Source organism: Empidonax traillii, unplaced genomic scaffold (genome assembly GCF_003031625.1).
Source record: "Empidonax traillii isolate 1590-97213 ecotype Southwest subspecies unplaced genomic scaffold, ASM303162v1 scaffold44:size1908036, whole genome shotgun sequence".
In the NCBI taxonomy this organism is placed as follows: domain Eukaryota; kingdom Metazoa; phylum Chordata; class Aves; order Passeriformes; family Tyrannidae; genus Empidonax; species Empidonax traillii.
The window spans coordinates 888,276-903,215 of record NW_020955237.1 but is presented as its reverse complement, the minus strand read 5'-3'; the positions used below and the strand labels follow the sequence as shown (position 1 = coordinate 903,215).

Here is a 14,940-nt window from a genome sequence, read left to right as displayed (position 1 = left end):
TGTAGACTTGCTTTGTTATGCTAATGCTAATCAAATTTACATGAAATGTTGGTCTCTCTGTTTAGGGTTGGGGGGAAAGGGGAGTTTAGGGGCTTTCTTGTGTGTATGTGTGTGTGTGTGTGTGTTTATGTTGAACCCTCTAAAGTTTGCAGCAATAGGACTGAACTGTGAAAATTTGCCAGTCAAGTTGCTTATATAAGGTGATTGTATCTGCAAGCACAAACAAGTATTTGTACTTGACTGTCCATATGCTTTTGTGAGTTCATATGTGCATACAAAGCTGTTTATTTTCATTTACTTGCTCTTACGTTTACTCTTACAGTGAATTCAAAATTCAGCCTTTGGAAGTTTAATCCTTTGGGTGAATACTTGATGACAGGTTTTAGTTGAGGTTCCTGGATAAGAAGAGAAAACTGTTTCTTCAACTACTCTGACCTGTAAAGGTGAAAAAAATTGTTCTTCAGGAAAGCAGAGTAATTTTTGAAAAAGAATTGTTGTTATTCTTTGAACAGACAGGAACATCTATTGATTTTCAAAGTGCTTAAAGTATGGTTGCAATCTAGAAGATATAGACATAACAAAGAGAATTCCCAGGCTGAAAACCTACTTGTGAACTGAAGTACTTTTTGGATCAGAATGTCCCATTATGTAGTGGGAAGCTGTCCAGTGTTCATTGCACTGCGAGGCAGGACGTGGGGGCTGAAGATGCTTATCTCCCTTGTGCATTTTCTGCTGTAGAATCACCATAAAATGTCTCCAATATCTATTTTTTGAACACAATTTTTATCTGAGCCTCTTGTTCTCTGTCCACCTCTCTCATTTACTCAGTGGATGGGGAAGGGATTTTGTTGAGTTCTGATTGACTGCACTTCTACAGGCTCTGTGCTTTTACTGGAAAGTGAAGCCTGGAGGTTTATGTACACTCCTTCATGGCACCAAGAGCCTGCTAATGGAAGAAGAAGTGGGCACCATCATCTCCATCTGACACATTGAAAATGTATCCTTGAATGGTTTTGTTCAGCCAGGGAATGGAAAGTTGCCTTCACTGTTTGGGTCTAAAGATGCGAGTGATTGAAATTTCACTGTTTCGTTGGTTTTAGACTTCGGGAAAGAATTTGCTAACAGCACAATGTTTTGATTACACTGTTTAGTTTGAGGTTTAAAGCTCAGTTGGAAGTGCATTTGTTAATTTTGGGATTATGCTCTCTTAGACTTGGAAGCTTAATTATATATTTGGAGAAAGTTCAGTGAGCCATAAGCCCTAATGGCAGTTAGAGGTAAACATTTAACTTTAAGTTTCATTGTCTTTTACTGCATATAGTTTAAATTACTATAAAATGTATGACCATGACTTAAAGCAGTTAAATTAAGCCAATATAAAACTAAAACAAATCAGTTCAAGTAAATTTAGAATTAAGTCCTCCTATGTCAAAGGAATACAACATTATGCTGTGCTTTTGCAAAGTTAATGACTTTCTTATTCAAATCCGTAATTTCTCTTGGGTGCAGCACAAATGTCTAGAAAGTATGACGTTGTTGAAATAATTTCTGCCTCCACAGAACTAACTTTATGACTTGAACCCTAGAAAAAATGTGTTGGTAGAAAACACTCTTTTCAGTTTCTCAGCTGTGATACCAGGGGTTAAAACCTCATGAAAATTCAATGCATTAATTGTTTTCAGATACCAGGATCCACTCCGGGTCTAAATTTGGTGGTTTATTTAGGCACTTTGCATGGTCTTCCCTTAGGACTCTTTTGGTTCACTATTGGCAGTGGAGGGCTGCAGGTAGGACTAATTAAAGGAGACTACACCCCCAGCTTGTCTAAATGCTGAAAATCAGGAGGGAGACTGTAGGACTCGATGCTCACCTTATCATTCACAAGAAATGTGTAACAGAATGTTTTAAACCCAAAACAGCTAACAGTGTCTGTAAAAGTTGATAGGTGCAATGTAAATATTCTGTTGGCTAATGGTGAGAAATATTTTATGACAAATGGCATTTTTATGAAAGCCTTTAAAGTGATACCCTAGACTTCAGCATATGGGTTTGGGTGTTTTTCCTAAAGACACTATAAACAATTAATCCTCAAAATACCTTGGATATTTTCACTCAAATACTCCAAATACTCAAATTTTTAATCTGTTGAATGCCTACCCAATCTTTTAAAATTGGTGACTAACTTACCTAGATTTTTATATTCACATAGCAGCTACAGAACCACAAGTGTTTCAGCAATGTATCCCCTAAAATGATTAGGTCACTTTCTTTTCATCTTGTTGGTATGTAGATGAAATCAAAATCTTTCAATATTAATCTTGGCATGCCAAGCAAATTTTTCAGTGTCTTGATGGTGACATGACACTTCTGCTGCAATGAACTGATAAAACTGGGAGATTTGTCAGTATTCAGATGTTAGGGTGGAGCAGATTCAGCATAATCTTGTGTGCACATTTCTTGATCAGTTTGAAGTCTTCCTTCTCTCCCCCCACCAAAAAAATATCTATCCCTGAATCCATTTCCTGTTGAACTGTCTGTCCCTGGTACTTCACTGAACCAGGCAGTCATTGTTTGCTTTTGTTTGCAAGGAACCTGGAACAGCAGATCTGACCAGGGAGATACCTCCCACTGTCCAAGGGAAATACCTTTAATACTTTTCTCCCATTTATTGCATGAAACAGGCATATCTCAAAATTTACCTCACTACCTGTGAAGGTTAAATACTTGAAAAGTTAATTAATGAAGAAAGAGGAGAGAAAGATGTAGAAATTAGGGTGGAAGTGCTCGACAACATTAGACAGCATCAGAGTAATATCTAACAAGAGAGTGAGTTTTCCTTTCCTGGCATTTGGGTTGATATATTTTGTAGAAAGTGTCAATAATGTTAAATAGCAATAATTAATGAAAATAATATCATATAGTGTGATATATTCAAGAGGAAATTTTTTCTATAATGAATGAGAATGTATTCTACTTGTCATTGTATTTATTGTTTGTAGGAATATTTTTAAAAATGTTTGTAGAGACGAATTTGCCACTTGAGTATAAATACAGCAGAGAAAAACACTAAAAAACATTATAAAGATTGGATCGCTAGCAGGTGCTTCACTCCTAAATCATTTCCAGGTGATTTTAAAAGGAAGTTCAAGTGAGCAGAAAATTGCTATTCTCTGTATCAGAAAGGTTTCCTTTCTTAGGCCGAGTCATTCTCCAAGTTACAACATAAAGCAATAATTCAAATATTTTGGGTAAATATGGCATGGGAATTCTGCCCTTGGTTTTTCCCCGTTCAGTCCTCTTGACTTTAGCCATGCATTTATTATCTCAAAAACAGTGTGACTTGGTCACTGGCAAGATTCTTTCTGCATGGCATTTATGCACTGGAGATGCATGGCTGTAGCTTCAAGAGCAGACTGTGTCCATGGAAGTTGCCTGATTTCCCCATGCACAGTTACAACCTCTGGAACCGCCCTGCAAGATCTGAGACACAGGCAGAGAGATCCTGTGCAGAGGAATGTACTGCTGCAGTAAGGTAGGAAAAGTGGTATCAAAATGAACCCTTCTAGTGTAAAAGTTGACAACAAAATTAAATTTGACACCAAAAAAAAAAAAAAAAAAAAATAGAGCCATGGAGACAATTTTCAACATAATGTTCCCATCTTAGGGAACCCGGGAACTGGCTGGCCATGGATAAGTCACCAGCTGAGTTTGTTGTTTCCTCTTCCCATCTGTTTGCCATGTTTTCATCTTGTACCAATTTGTTCGCACAGGGAACGTTCTGGAGAAGTAGCAAAGGTCAAGTGATAAATCTCCCTCTTTCCCTTTCCTTTAGCTGCAGATGCTTACACGTTTTTGTGTGTAATTTCCATTGTTATAAACTTGTGCAGAAGGAAATGTTGCGAGAGACAGCGTATTTGAAGGCTAGCCTGTGTTTGTGTTATCTCCTGAATCTTTGTAGAGTGCAATGCGTTCTTTGTGTCCCTTCTTCAGAGGTGTCTGTTTCCATTTGGGCCCAGACATCAGCAAAGTCTGTTTAAAAGTGGCCATGAGGCAGCTCTTGAGCTAGCAGGAATTCCTTGAATGAGAATTGGAGCCAAAAAAGGATGTGTACAGGAAAATTGAAAACACTACTAAGCGAGCCTGTGGAAGGAAGCGATGTTAACAGTTTTCATTTGGAAAACACTATATATTTTCATTTTGGCCCAGGCATCAAAAGCTCAGAGGAGGGAAGCAATGGAAGAGTTGCCAAAATAAATGCTCTACTGTCAACCAGGAAATGGTGGTGGAGGGTGACTTAAGATAGTCTGTTTAGCCATCATTACATCTTGTGCATTTGTCTGATTTTATTTTTATTTTTAGTAAGACAATGAAAGACTTGTGTCTTATGTACCACTGCAGGAGCCAAGCAGCTGGGAGTTGTTGCTTTTCGACTGCGTTTGCAAGTTGGTACAAAGCAATGGAACCTCAGTGATCAATAAATCTTGTGTTGACCAGTAAAAGAAAACATACATTAACTTTGGCATTTCCTTCCAGTTGAAAATAAACAAATACAAAATGCTTGCCTTGTGCTACAATTTTCATTCACAGACTGTTGGAGACATTTGCACCTAGTCCTGTATAAACACTGGTAGATTCAGGGAGCACTCGGAGGTTACTTCCTGTCATAAATATAACAAGGACACTGAAATAATTTTCTCTGAAAGCCATTTCTGTTCCTATTTTACTTTCATAAACTTTAATTTCAATATTTTGGGTGGCCTAGAGTGAATGTTTGTATTTTTGTCATGTTTGTATTTGTTTCGCTTCTCATCCTATTCTCTCTTTGATAAGAAGAGGCCACTTTTAGAGAGTGAAAATGGTGTGAAAGCATCAGAATACTCTTTCAAAGTAGCCCACCCCTTTCTGATGTCCCTCTGTGTACGAACATAGAACTTTTGATACCAAACTGCCATGTGAATGGTGATACTGGTTTCAGATGAATTATAATGGCACTTAAAGAAGCTATTATTGGCATCTGGCTTCCAGTATGAATCAGGAGTTAACCAGGCATTGTCCAAAGGCAGACATAGCTGTTGCAAAATACAGGCCATGTTCTCTGCATGATTGTTCTGTGTGTTTTGGGATCTCTTTGTGGTTGATTGGGGTGTTTGTTTTTTTTTTTTTTTTTGCTTTGGTGTGGTTTTGTGTTTTTTGTTTTTACTGATTCTTTGTTTTTTTTTTTTTTTTTTTTTTCCCCCGAAGAGAAGACTTTGTATCCAGATTTTGCTGTGTGTGAGAGGATTAACCTGATTACCTGGGGGATAAAATATTAGATTCTCATCTTGCTACTGCTTGTATATGTCTGAAGTGAGTTACTGGCATTAGAGCACAAGCTCTTAGAAATAAAGCAGGATCTTTCCCCCTATTGCAAAGTATTGCTTTATATAGCCCACAGGTAGTATAATGCAGATGCATGTAATAGACTCCCACTTGAAAACCATGAACCCAAAATCCACAAAACAGATAAACGGACCTGGATTTGTCAATCGGTTCTTTAAATAACTTCCTTGGCTTTATAAGCAAAATCTGAATATTGAATTTGTATGATTGCCCAGTTTTGATATCAGAGGCTTCACAGCTTAGTAATGGTTGTTTGCACAGTTTGATTCTTTAAGAGTGAAGGTTTCAGTGATGACTTTGTAGACTTCTATCTCATTTTTTTGGTGTTTTTTCCAGGAAAGTTTAAAGGCAGTTAATTTGTACAGCGAGCTTTAATTATTTATGATCTGGTCTTTGTTTGATCCTCAAGGCCAGACCTTGACAGCAACTGGACGGTAATAAGAGAGCAGATCCAGATGGAGTCCATGGTTCTCAAGGGACTTCTCCCAAACACCAAGTATCAGTTTGCTGTCCGAGCAGCGAACTCCTATGGATCAAGCCCTGCCAGTGCACCGAGCGACATCATCCGAACGTTCAGTGAGTAAAACTAGCATTTTGCAATTACAGCTATATAAAAATAAAGTATAACTGCAAATAAATTGTATCTGGGGTCATTTGTGAAGGTCTGCTGATGGAAAGAGTTGCTGTATGAGCACAGGCACCCCCATTCTGACACCATTTTCGGTCCCTTCTGAGGAGCTTGCAGCACCTTGTGAAAGTCAAGCTACAGAGATTTGAAAAGAGTCAGGCAGCAGTGCTCTCATGCCACTTCTCTGTTTTGGAGGTCATTACCAGATATTTTTGAATCACTACTTACTGACTTTTGTGCTGGTATCATGCAGAACTGAAAAGCGAATATCATAGGGAGAAATGAGAGAGACAAGTCTATTGTTCATCTTGTTTTCTGTTCTTTGAAACTGAACCTTATATATTACATTTATAATTTCAGCAACTCAGAAAGACTGGATCAAACCTGAACTGTTTTCTAGGGAGTAAGACTCCAAAGTGATTAAGCACAATCATGAAAATAATTACATAAGGAAGTAAATGTTCCTTTCTGATCAGAAGTGCATAGGAAAAATATTAGGTGAAAATGCATTCAAACATACCAAAATTCCAACTTTTGAACTGTTATGTTTACATTTATGTAGCAGTGTAGGCCATGCACATTGCAGTAAGTGTGAGTCCAGCTGCTGATGACCTTTCTTGGCATACAAGTCTGTGCCAGTGATGGTGTCTCTGTGGACTGCCTTTGAGGGGCTGTTGCTCCTCATTGCACCCAAAGTCATAGCTTGTATGCAAGGATTCCAACCAAGGCAAGGCAGAGGGTGTTGGGAATCATGCAAAATCACTTCTTTCTAACAGCAGAAAACCTAATACCAGAAAGAGAAGCAATGGAGGAAAGGGAGCCAAAGCTGGCAAGCTCTGGGGACTGTCTAGGCTTAGTGTTTCAAACTTCTTATATAAAAAAGTATATCAGTACTTTTAAGTTCCAGTTTTGAAGGCATTTATAGGGAATGGAATACCATACAAGAAAATGCCTGAATAAAATTTGAGAAGATTAATGAACTTTAAAAAAGAGCAGAAAAACAAACTTTTTTTCTTTTCTCCCCCTCTCAACTGCAAATCAACTTTAAATAACTAGCAGAAAATGAGCAGCTAATATTTAGGTAGGACTGTGAGCTCTGCAGGAAGATTTTGCATACTGCAGAAATGCAGAGACAACACGCTTAGTGATCCACAAGTTTGACCCTCTAAGGATTTATTTCAAAATTGCCTCCCTGTCTTGGAATCCTTGTTTTCACTGACTCTTTTAAGGTAGTTTCCATTCTTTTTATTCCTCTGTCATAAATTCAGTCACTTAAACAGTTTGCATATGGTTTTCTAGGGCTGCTGAACTCATAAGTTTAAATTCTGAAGTAAATGTTTGTGAAAACTCTGAAGGTGCAGTGTATTCCAGGGCTTCTCCTTCCCTGGATCCTCCAGGATCAGCTCCTGCTGCCTCAGGCACGTGTGCTCCTTGGTGTTTTGTTTATCTTTGGATGTAAGTGGCTGCATTCTTTGTTCAGAAAAGATAAATTGTTTAGCTCTGTTAATAAGGGTGGGATCCTCTTCATGCTATGCTTAATATACTGCAGTAATCCAGAGAAGGCGCTTTGCCTTTGGAAACTGCCTGTTCTGCAGAAGCATGGATTTCTGTCATTAGAACTTGGAATCAAATTCACATCCAGTGTGTATAATCATTGATTTCTGAAGAGGTTCATAGGGGACATGAGTTTGGTTCTCTTGGCCTGGATCAGGTCTGAAAAGTCAATGTATTATGCATATTTCACTTTTCTCTGAATGGGCTTAAAAATTCTGTGGCTGTCCAAGGCAGGCACATGGGTGCTACAGAGGCTGAAAGGTTGATCTCCCTGCACTAAGGGGCTGGCAGGGCTTGGGCAGACACCCTCATGAGAGTTCAGAGCTCCTGCAGCGCAGGTCCGTGTCATCTCTGTGATGTGCTCCAGCCTTGCATCAGGGCACTTGTACTTGGGGCTACTTTGGCAAACTCTTGGCCCTTTGGCAAATACAAATGTTGTTCCTTTGTCATTCTGCTCTAGGTTTAGAGGGTGGATTTTGAAAATAGGCTTAAAAACTCTGTATAACCACATGAAAGCGTCTGTCACCTTCTGGATACCTGTCCTCACAATAACTAGCTTTTTTGCAGAGCGAGGAATGGTGTTCAAAAGTGTTGGAGGATGCATGCCTTTAGAAACAAATTCTATGGCTTTCTGGAAGGAGTGTAGCTGAGGTGATAATGTAGTTGACTGCAGCTCTCAGTTGTCTTTCGTTGTGATGTCTGTGTAGCAGACTGGTTTGATGTTAACTAGATACATGAGTACATTGTGCATTAGTAGGGGAGCTAAACTTCTGTTGTGAAAAAATGTTCTTGACTAAGGCTGTGCATAACCTGAACGTTTAATTTTCCCAAAAACACTAAAAAACCCTGAAGAATGATTTAAACCACTGACAATTTTCATGACACAAAAAAGCATGCTAAACTCAAGGCCTCATTCACATTATGTATCTGGAGGCACTTTCCCAGTTCTAGTAGTCAGAAAGCACAGTTCTTTGGACCAGTTAATCACTCACTTCAGTTGCTCAGGTGTAAGTGTTCAGCGGATTTGAGGTCCTCTTGGTTCTGTGGTTTTCAGCAGTCACTGTAGGATATGCCTCCCAGGCATCTCACAGACACCTGATAATCCTCTGCGAATGTCTCAGGTGATGCATCTCAGATGGCACCAGTTGCTTGACAGCCTCAAAGTGCCAGCAGAGACCTCTAAGTCACCTGTTGTTGCCGGAAAGGCATCAGACTGTTGGCATCTCCAAAACTGAAGCATCTTTGTTCTTCAGAGTGCATATCTTAAGAATTATATATATGGCCAGTCTTCGCGACGAAGAACCGGGGAAGGTCTTTCCACCTTCCAGCCTGCGCATTGGATTTTTTAGGTGAGACACAGTGTGCGCGGAACTGAGCCCACCCTTTAATCCTGAGGTTCATCTGCCGGGGCCAAGCGAGCTTGGATGGTGGCAGCGAGGTCCTCAGGACGTAGATGGATTGCCTTACAGGGCTAACGAGCTCCATCTGCCCAGGGAGTGTCCTGACCGGGAATCGAACCCAGGCCTCGGCGGTGACAGTGCCGCGTCCTTAACCACTAGACCACCAGGGGCTCCCCTTAGGAATTACTATCTTCATTATTATCACAGTTCCTCCTCCAGTCTAAACAGTGAACCATGACACATGCCACAGGTTTTTGATGCTATTTTCCTGACTGCCTGTGTAATCTTGAGAGATACCTGAAATATCTCAAGAAACTGGCAGAAGTTCGTGCAATATCAGGCTCCTTTCCATTACACTTAGGTCACATACAGCTGGCACCTAAGCATGTAGTGCATTTGGACTTCAAGAATTTGTAGGTGTATGCTTGTATATGCTGGATGTTTGTGCCTGACTTGAAATAATTAGTGCTTTTTTTGATGCTTGTTTCAAATGAATAACAAATTCCCAGCATTACCTCAAATGCAGTGAAACTTAAGGGTCTGTGTTGCCTTGCGCAGATGTTCTTGCAGCTCTTCTAGGAAGGCTGAGGCAGAGATGAGTCCACACTACTTGGGGGTATTTTCTGCTGGGGCTTATCTCATTCTTACAGGTAATTATCTCATTTTGTTTTTAAAAGATGGCTGGCTTTACAGTATTCTTGGCTGCATTGTTTCAGTTCAGCATAAGAAAACATTGTCTTTATTTGCTCCTCTCAGGGGATGCTGACATTATCACCTAATGTAACAGACCTCCCAGGGTCCTTGAAAATAGAACATGTGGCCTTGATTATAAGCAGTTACCCACTTACCTAGTAAAAAATATATACTTGGTTTATTACTCCATTTTCAGGGATGAAACAGAGGGCAAGTTTCCCCTAGGGCTCTCATTTATTTGTGATTTGGTTTCATTAATTTTTTTCTAGATGGAAATGATACAATAAATCATTTTTTTGTTGCCATTCTTAATTACAGTTGTAGGTTGTGGATATTTCACTTACTGGGTTGTTAGGGTTTTGTTATGTCAAATCTTTCAGTGGGTTAAGAACAATTCACTGGAAATTTAAAAGTTACACACATTCAGTTCAGAAACAACAAAATAAACTCTCCTAAAGAATCAAAAAAAATGTCATCATCTGCATTGCTTAAATACTCTTCACGTCCTCGGGAAACAGATGGAGTTTGCACCGTGCCTGGAAGGTCACCAGCCTTGGGCTTTGCCAGACCAACAGAGGAAGTGTCTTCTGTTAAAAATACTCTCCTGCTTGTCTCCACAGAAAAGGGTCTGCTTAGTTGGGGCACATCCCTTCCTCTGGTCCTGGCTGTCACCGCCAGACTCACTCTGAGCCAGGCATTGACACAGGTGCTTAAATATTCTGTACGAAGCTTGAATGTGTCAGCTGCGGCTCAGGCTCAGGAAAAGAGCAGTCTCTGGGGACAAACCTTGACTTAAATGATAGTGATGTGTCTTAGACGATGCAAGTGCAGAAGGTTTTCCACAGAACTTTTTCCCACTGATCTCCAAAGGCTTTGGAAAGGAAGTGTTGGTAGTTAAAGGGACAGAGGCAAAAAGTAAGGGACAGGCCAAGTGAAATGCAGCATCTCACTGTTAGTTACTGAGAAGCATAAAAGTCAGATTAAAATGCTCTTAATGTATAGTTGATTTAGACCTGTGAGGAGTTCTGCATCAAGGCAATCAGTCTCTTAACTCTCCCATTCAATCTGTCCATGTTGCAGTGCTCCCTGCTCTGCCTCCTACATTCGTATCTCATCAGTATGCTGGTGGCAACCTCATCAGCAAAACGAAGGCTTTCTATTTATTTTGAGAAAGATTTCTTTAATATAACTTAATCCCTGTTTATTTGGAAAGAGGCTATGGTTCATGACCCTCACAAGTTTTTCAATTAATTATAGAACAGGATTACAGGACCTCGTATAGGGTCTTAATCAGACTTCATCTTCTTCCAACACTGTAACATATTTAATTAAATATAGCACCCTTGTAATCTCTGCAGTCATTGTTTTGGTATTTGCAGGGTACCACTTTGCTTAATTGTCCCTGATTTGCCACCCATTACGAGATGAACTCTCCACCAAAGCACCACAGTGCTCATAAGTGATCGGCTGATGTGGGGGGTTCTCTACAAAAGGATCTATTATTTTCTTTTCATTTTTTTTGTCTTGTAGTTTTATCACATTATATCACATGTGACTATCATGTTATGTCAAGTGAACAAAAACCAAGAGTAAGCAAGAACAATGCAACTGAGAAGACAGTGGGCTAGCATCTCGTGATTTGTGTGTGTTATCACCTATATAAAGGCATAACCAGAAGCAAGTGCATTCCATGACTGCATTGCTTCTGGATGCATTATGAGATACCCAAACTGTTCACAGATCAGTGGGTAGAGCAATGGAGGGTGTGGTGGCTGAAACTCATATAGGTAGAGCCAGCAAGGGGCAGAACTGGAGATTTGGGGCAGTGCTAGAGACCTGTCGATATTAGGACACCTTCTGAAGTTACATTTTTTTCTGGTGGCCCCAAACTTACATTGTGAAGGTCTTTGAAGAGGGGCCTCGGAGACAAAATAAGTCACCTTCTTTGCTCTCTTCAGGCTCCAAATGTTGTACCAGTTCAATAAAGGAGTCATTGTCTGGTTTAAAATAGTGGGTACATTTTGTCTACCAAGGTCTTCTGTTGGAAAAGCATGGAACATTTTGATGTCCCAGATGAAAGAGGCACACCTGCTGCTTGGGGAACTGCCAACCTCTCCTAAGTTACCATGTCTCATTGCATGGTGGTAGTTTTTAATGTACTTTAGTGATAACTCAAATCACGAGAGATAGATACACTTCCGTAAAACTGGCATGGCATTAAAATCATGTCCATACCTGTAAGCAACGTGTGTGTTTCTGGATGCAAATTTGAGAGTTAAAATTTTCCTGTGTATGAATATAAAGATATTCATATATAGAATATATATATATTCATATAAGATATTCATAAAGGTGTGCCACTCTTATTGAACCTACATCCCACCAAGCCAATAGAAAGTTTGACTGAAAAGAGAAGCAATGTGACAGCATTTGGATTATAACAGATGTTGTTTTAGCTTGTGACTTCTAAGTTAGAAAACGGAGTTTGTGTATTACAGCTTGTTTAAATACAGGTTAGATTGTTTCCCCTGACACATGGTTGTGATTTTTCCTTTTTTTTTCCAAAACTGTCTTTCGGCTTTCACTGCTCTTAGGTAAATTACAGTTTCATCTATTAGAAGGACTAAATTAGCTCTGAAATACTTTTAGACACATAATACAAACGCAGTTAGTAATAGCACAGACCTGACTTACAAGAAACACTGTTCTAGTGAGTTGAAAATTGCTGCATCTGCTGGGACCTGAGTTAGTGCTGAGCTCTGCTTCTTTGATATAGTTTCTGTTAAACTGAAAATCGTATTTGTAATGCTTATGTTTGAGGTTTTACACACTGAAATTTCTTTGTAGAAATGCATTCTTATATAAATTCTCATGAAATAATGTGTAGAAAATGCATCTGGGTTAGGTATCATCGTAGGTCCCTTCCAACAGAATAATTTTCTATTCTACTCCACTCTAGTCTTTCTACCTTTCTAGCTGGAGTAAAATTATCCTGGAAGGTGATTAACCTTAGTGACTGTGAAAGGGAACACGAAGAGTAATGGGTTTGGTTCATTTTGTGGTAATACCTATTGTTTTCAATATGTTGGAATTCATGCCAGTGGTTGCAGGATTGGGACCAGTTCATAAATGTGCAGTCTGATTCTCTAACAGAAATCCTTTGCCTGTGCATTGACAGTCACTACAGAAATAATCTGGATGTAGCTTGTCCAGTTTACCTCGTCTCATTATGAGTCATAAAGCTAAAGTTCTCTGCTCAGCTTATTTGGTAGAATTTGGTGCTGAATGTTTAATGTACAGCTAAACTGTATTATTTACAAATGACTAGCTTTACATAATATGGAAAGACTTATCCATATTCTCTCCCAGTCTAGCATGCTTGCTTTGGTTACAAGTGTGTGTGCCTCATTACCTCTACTCATTTGCCTTCAGTTTTTCTGTGTGCTGATGTAACATGTAAAGCCCACTGATAAGTAACTCCCACAGAGCGTATGGAGTGTGGCCAGTGAGCCAGGCAGGGCACATGTTCATATCTGATGCACATATGCTTGATCTCGTAAGTGACTGCCAGGATTTCTGTCTTGCAGTCTCAGAAAAGGAGAAAAGAGTACAAAAAGATTTAGATAAGTGCAATCCTGTCTGTATCAGGTCAGTGAAATGCTTTTACTGCATTGTCCACCGAGGTGAGAGACAGTTGACCCCGGTTAGACTGACTCAAGCAGCCCGATAGCACTATATAGTGCACACTGCTCCTTCTGAAAGTTTGCTGAGCCTTGTTAACTTTCTGCGTCTGCATGGGATTGTTTAGTACTGGTAGTGAATAAACAAACAGCTGTGATCAGCTCGGTACAGAGCCTTTGTAAAGCACAGGTTACCTATGCTGTTTTTAAGTGATTAAAAAATATTTTATGGAAAAGGCAGGTATATGAGTCTGTTGTTTTAATGGTTAGAAAATGTCTGTATGCTTTTAACCTCACTGAAATGACAAGTAACTGTAGTGATGTGGTTGCTTAGACTATATTTCTTCATGACTTCTGGTAAATTTTAATAGCTAAAAGGTGAAAACCAGTGTTTAAGTAGAATTTACTATTAAAAGCGCAGAAAAATACAGGTATTTTCTATGAGGATATCCTTACTGTTAAAATTGTCTGTTCCCAGCCCAGAGTCCTTCATTGCAGAGTTCAGCGCTCCAGGGAGAGACAGAAGCAGATTATGTACATGAAGAACACATGATCATAGAATCATAGAATATCCTGTATTGTAAGGGACCAGCAAGGATCATTGAGTCCAACTCCTGGCTCTGCACAGGACAATCCCAAGAATTGCACGATGTGCCTCAAAGTGTTGTCTAAATGCTTCTTGAACTCTGTCAGGCTTGGTGCTGTGAACACTTCCCTGGGGAGCCCATTCCAGTGCCTAACTACTCTCTGAGTTAAGATGTTTTTCCATGTTTCTTTTTCAAGGAGCTAAATTCCATTTTCAAAAGTAGTCTAACAATACACTTAGGATGCTTTGGAGTCAGTGGGGGTGGATTAAGTCCTAAGCAGAGCATGCCTTACCTTTGTGCATCTCTTTTGCTGTTCCAGTTTATTTGGTTGCCAGTAGGGCAGATGCAGAGCTGTGTATTTATAAAAGGGAAAAGCTTGACCTGAAAACTATTTAGTCACTAAAAGGTTGTCCATGCTGAAAAAGTTCAGAAATTTTGTCCTGGAAGAGTCACGAATGGAAGTCAGTTTGCAGAAGGAGAACTGAGCTTTGCCTGCTTTGTTTGTTTAATCACCTAAAAAGTGACTTAATGAAGGCCTTCCCTTTGTTTTAAGTTGTGCATACATCACTTGGACAGCATCTCCCACCTTCAGGCAGACACTAGCATTGTCTGTATAGGATGATCAATAATGTTACTTCAGATTTAAGTGTTGTGAACTGGGGAGTCGTAAGGTCTGAATTGCTGTGTGTAAAGAGAAAAAAATATATGAACTGAATATACCAATTATATCTTTTTAGGCTCTGAGGAGTTAGGAAGTGGAAGCTATGGGCATCGGTACGTCACAGATACAGTGACTGGTGATGGGGATGGATTTGATGTTGATGATTCAGACTACGACATTTATATAGAAGAGGTAAATTTCAAGATTTCATTTTGGCACTTATGTTTTCTTTATAATCTTGATATTTTAAAGTGTCCAGTCCTGTCAGGTCATTTAATACCTGATATTATGTGCTCAGATGTAGTGATGTGGTTGCTTCGTTTTCTTTGTTCAGGGTGAGTTTGTTGCCTCATATCTG

The 14,940-nt window shown here is 39.5% G+C and overlaps 1 protein-coding gene across 2 annotated transcripts in view; it reads left to right on the top strand.

Moving 5' to 3' along the window:
- EGFLAM (EGF like, fibronectin type III and laminin G domains) overlaps positions 1-14,940 on the top strand; it is a 70,935-nt gene that overhangs the window by 25,270 nt on the left and 30,725 nt on the right. For both annotated transcript variants that reach the window (XM_027878700.1, XM_027878701.1), the window contains exons 7-8: positions 5,789-5,955; positions 14,659-14,774. In XM_027878700.1, the coding sequence (XP_027734501.1) occupies positions 5,789-5,955; positions 14,659-14,774 (283 nt within the window). The remainder of the gene's footprint in view (positions 1-5,788; positions 5,956-14,658; positions 14,775-14,940) is intronic.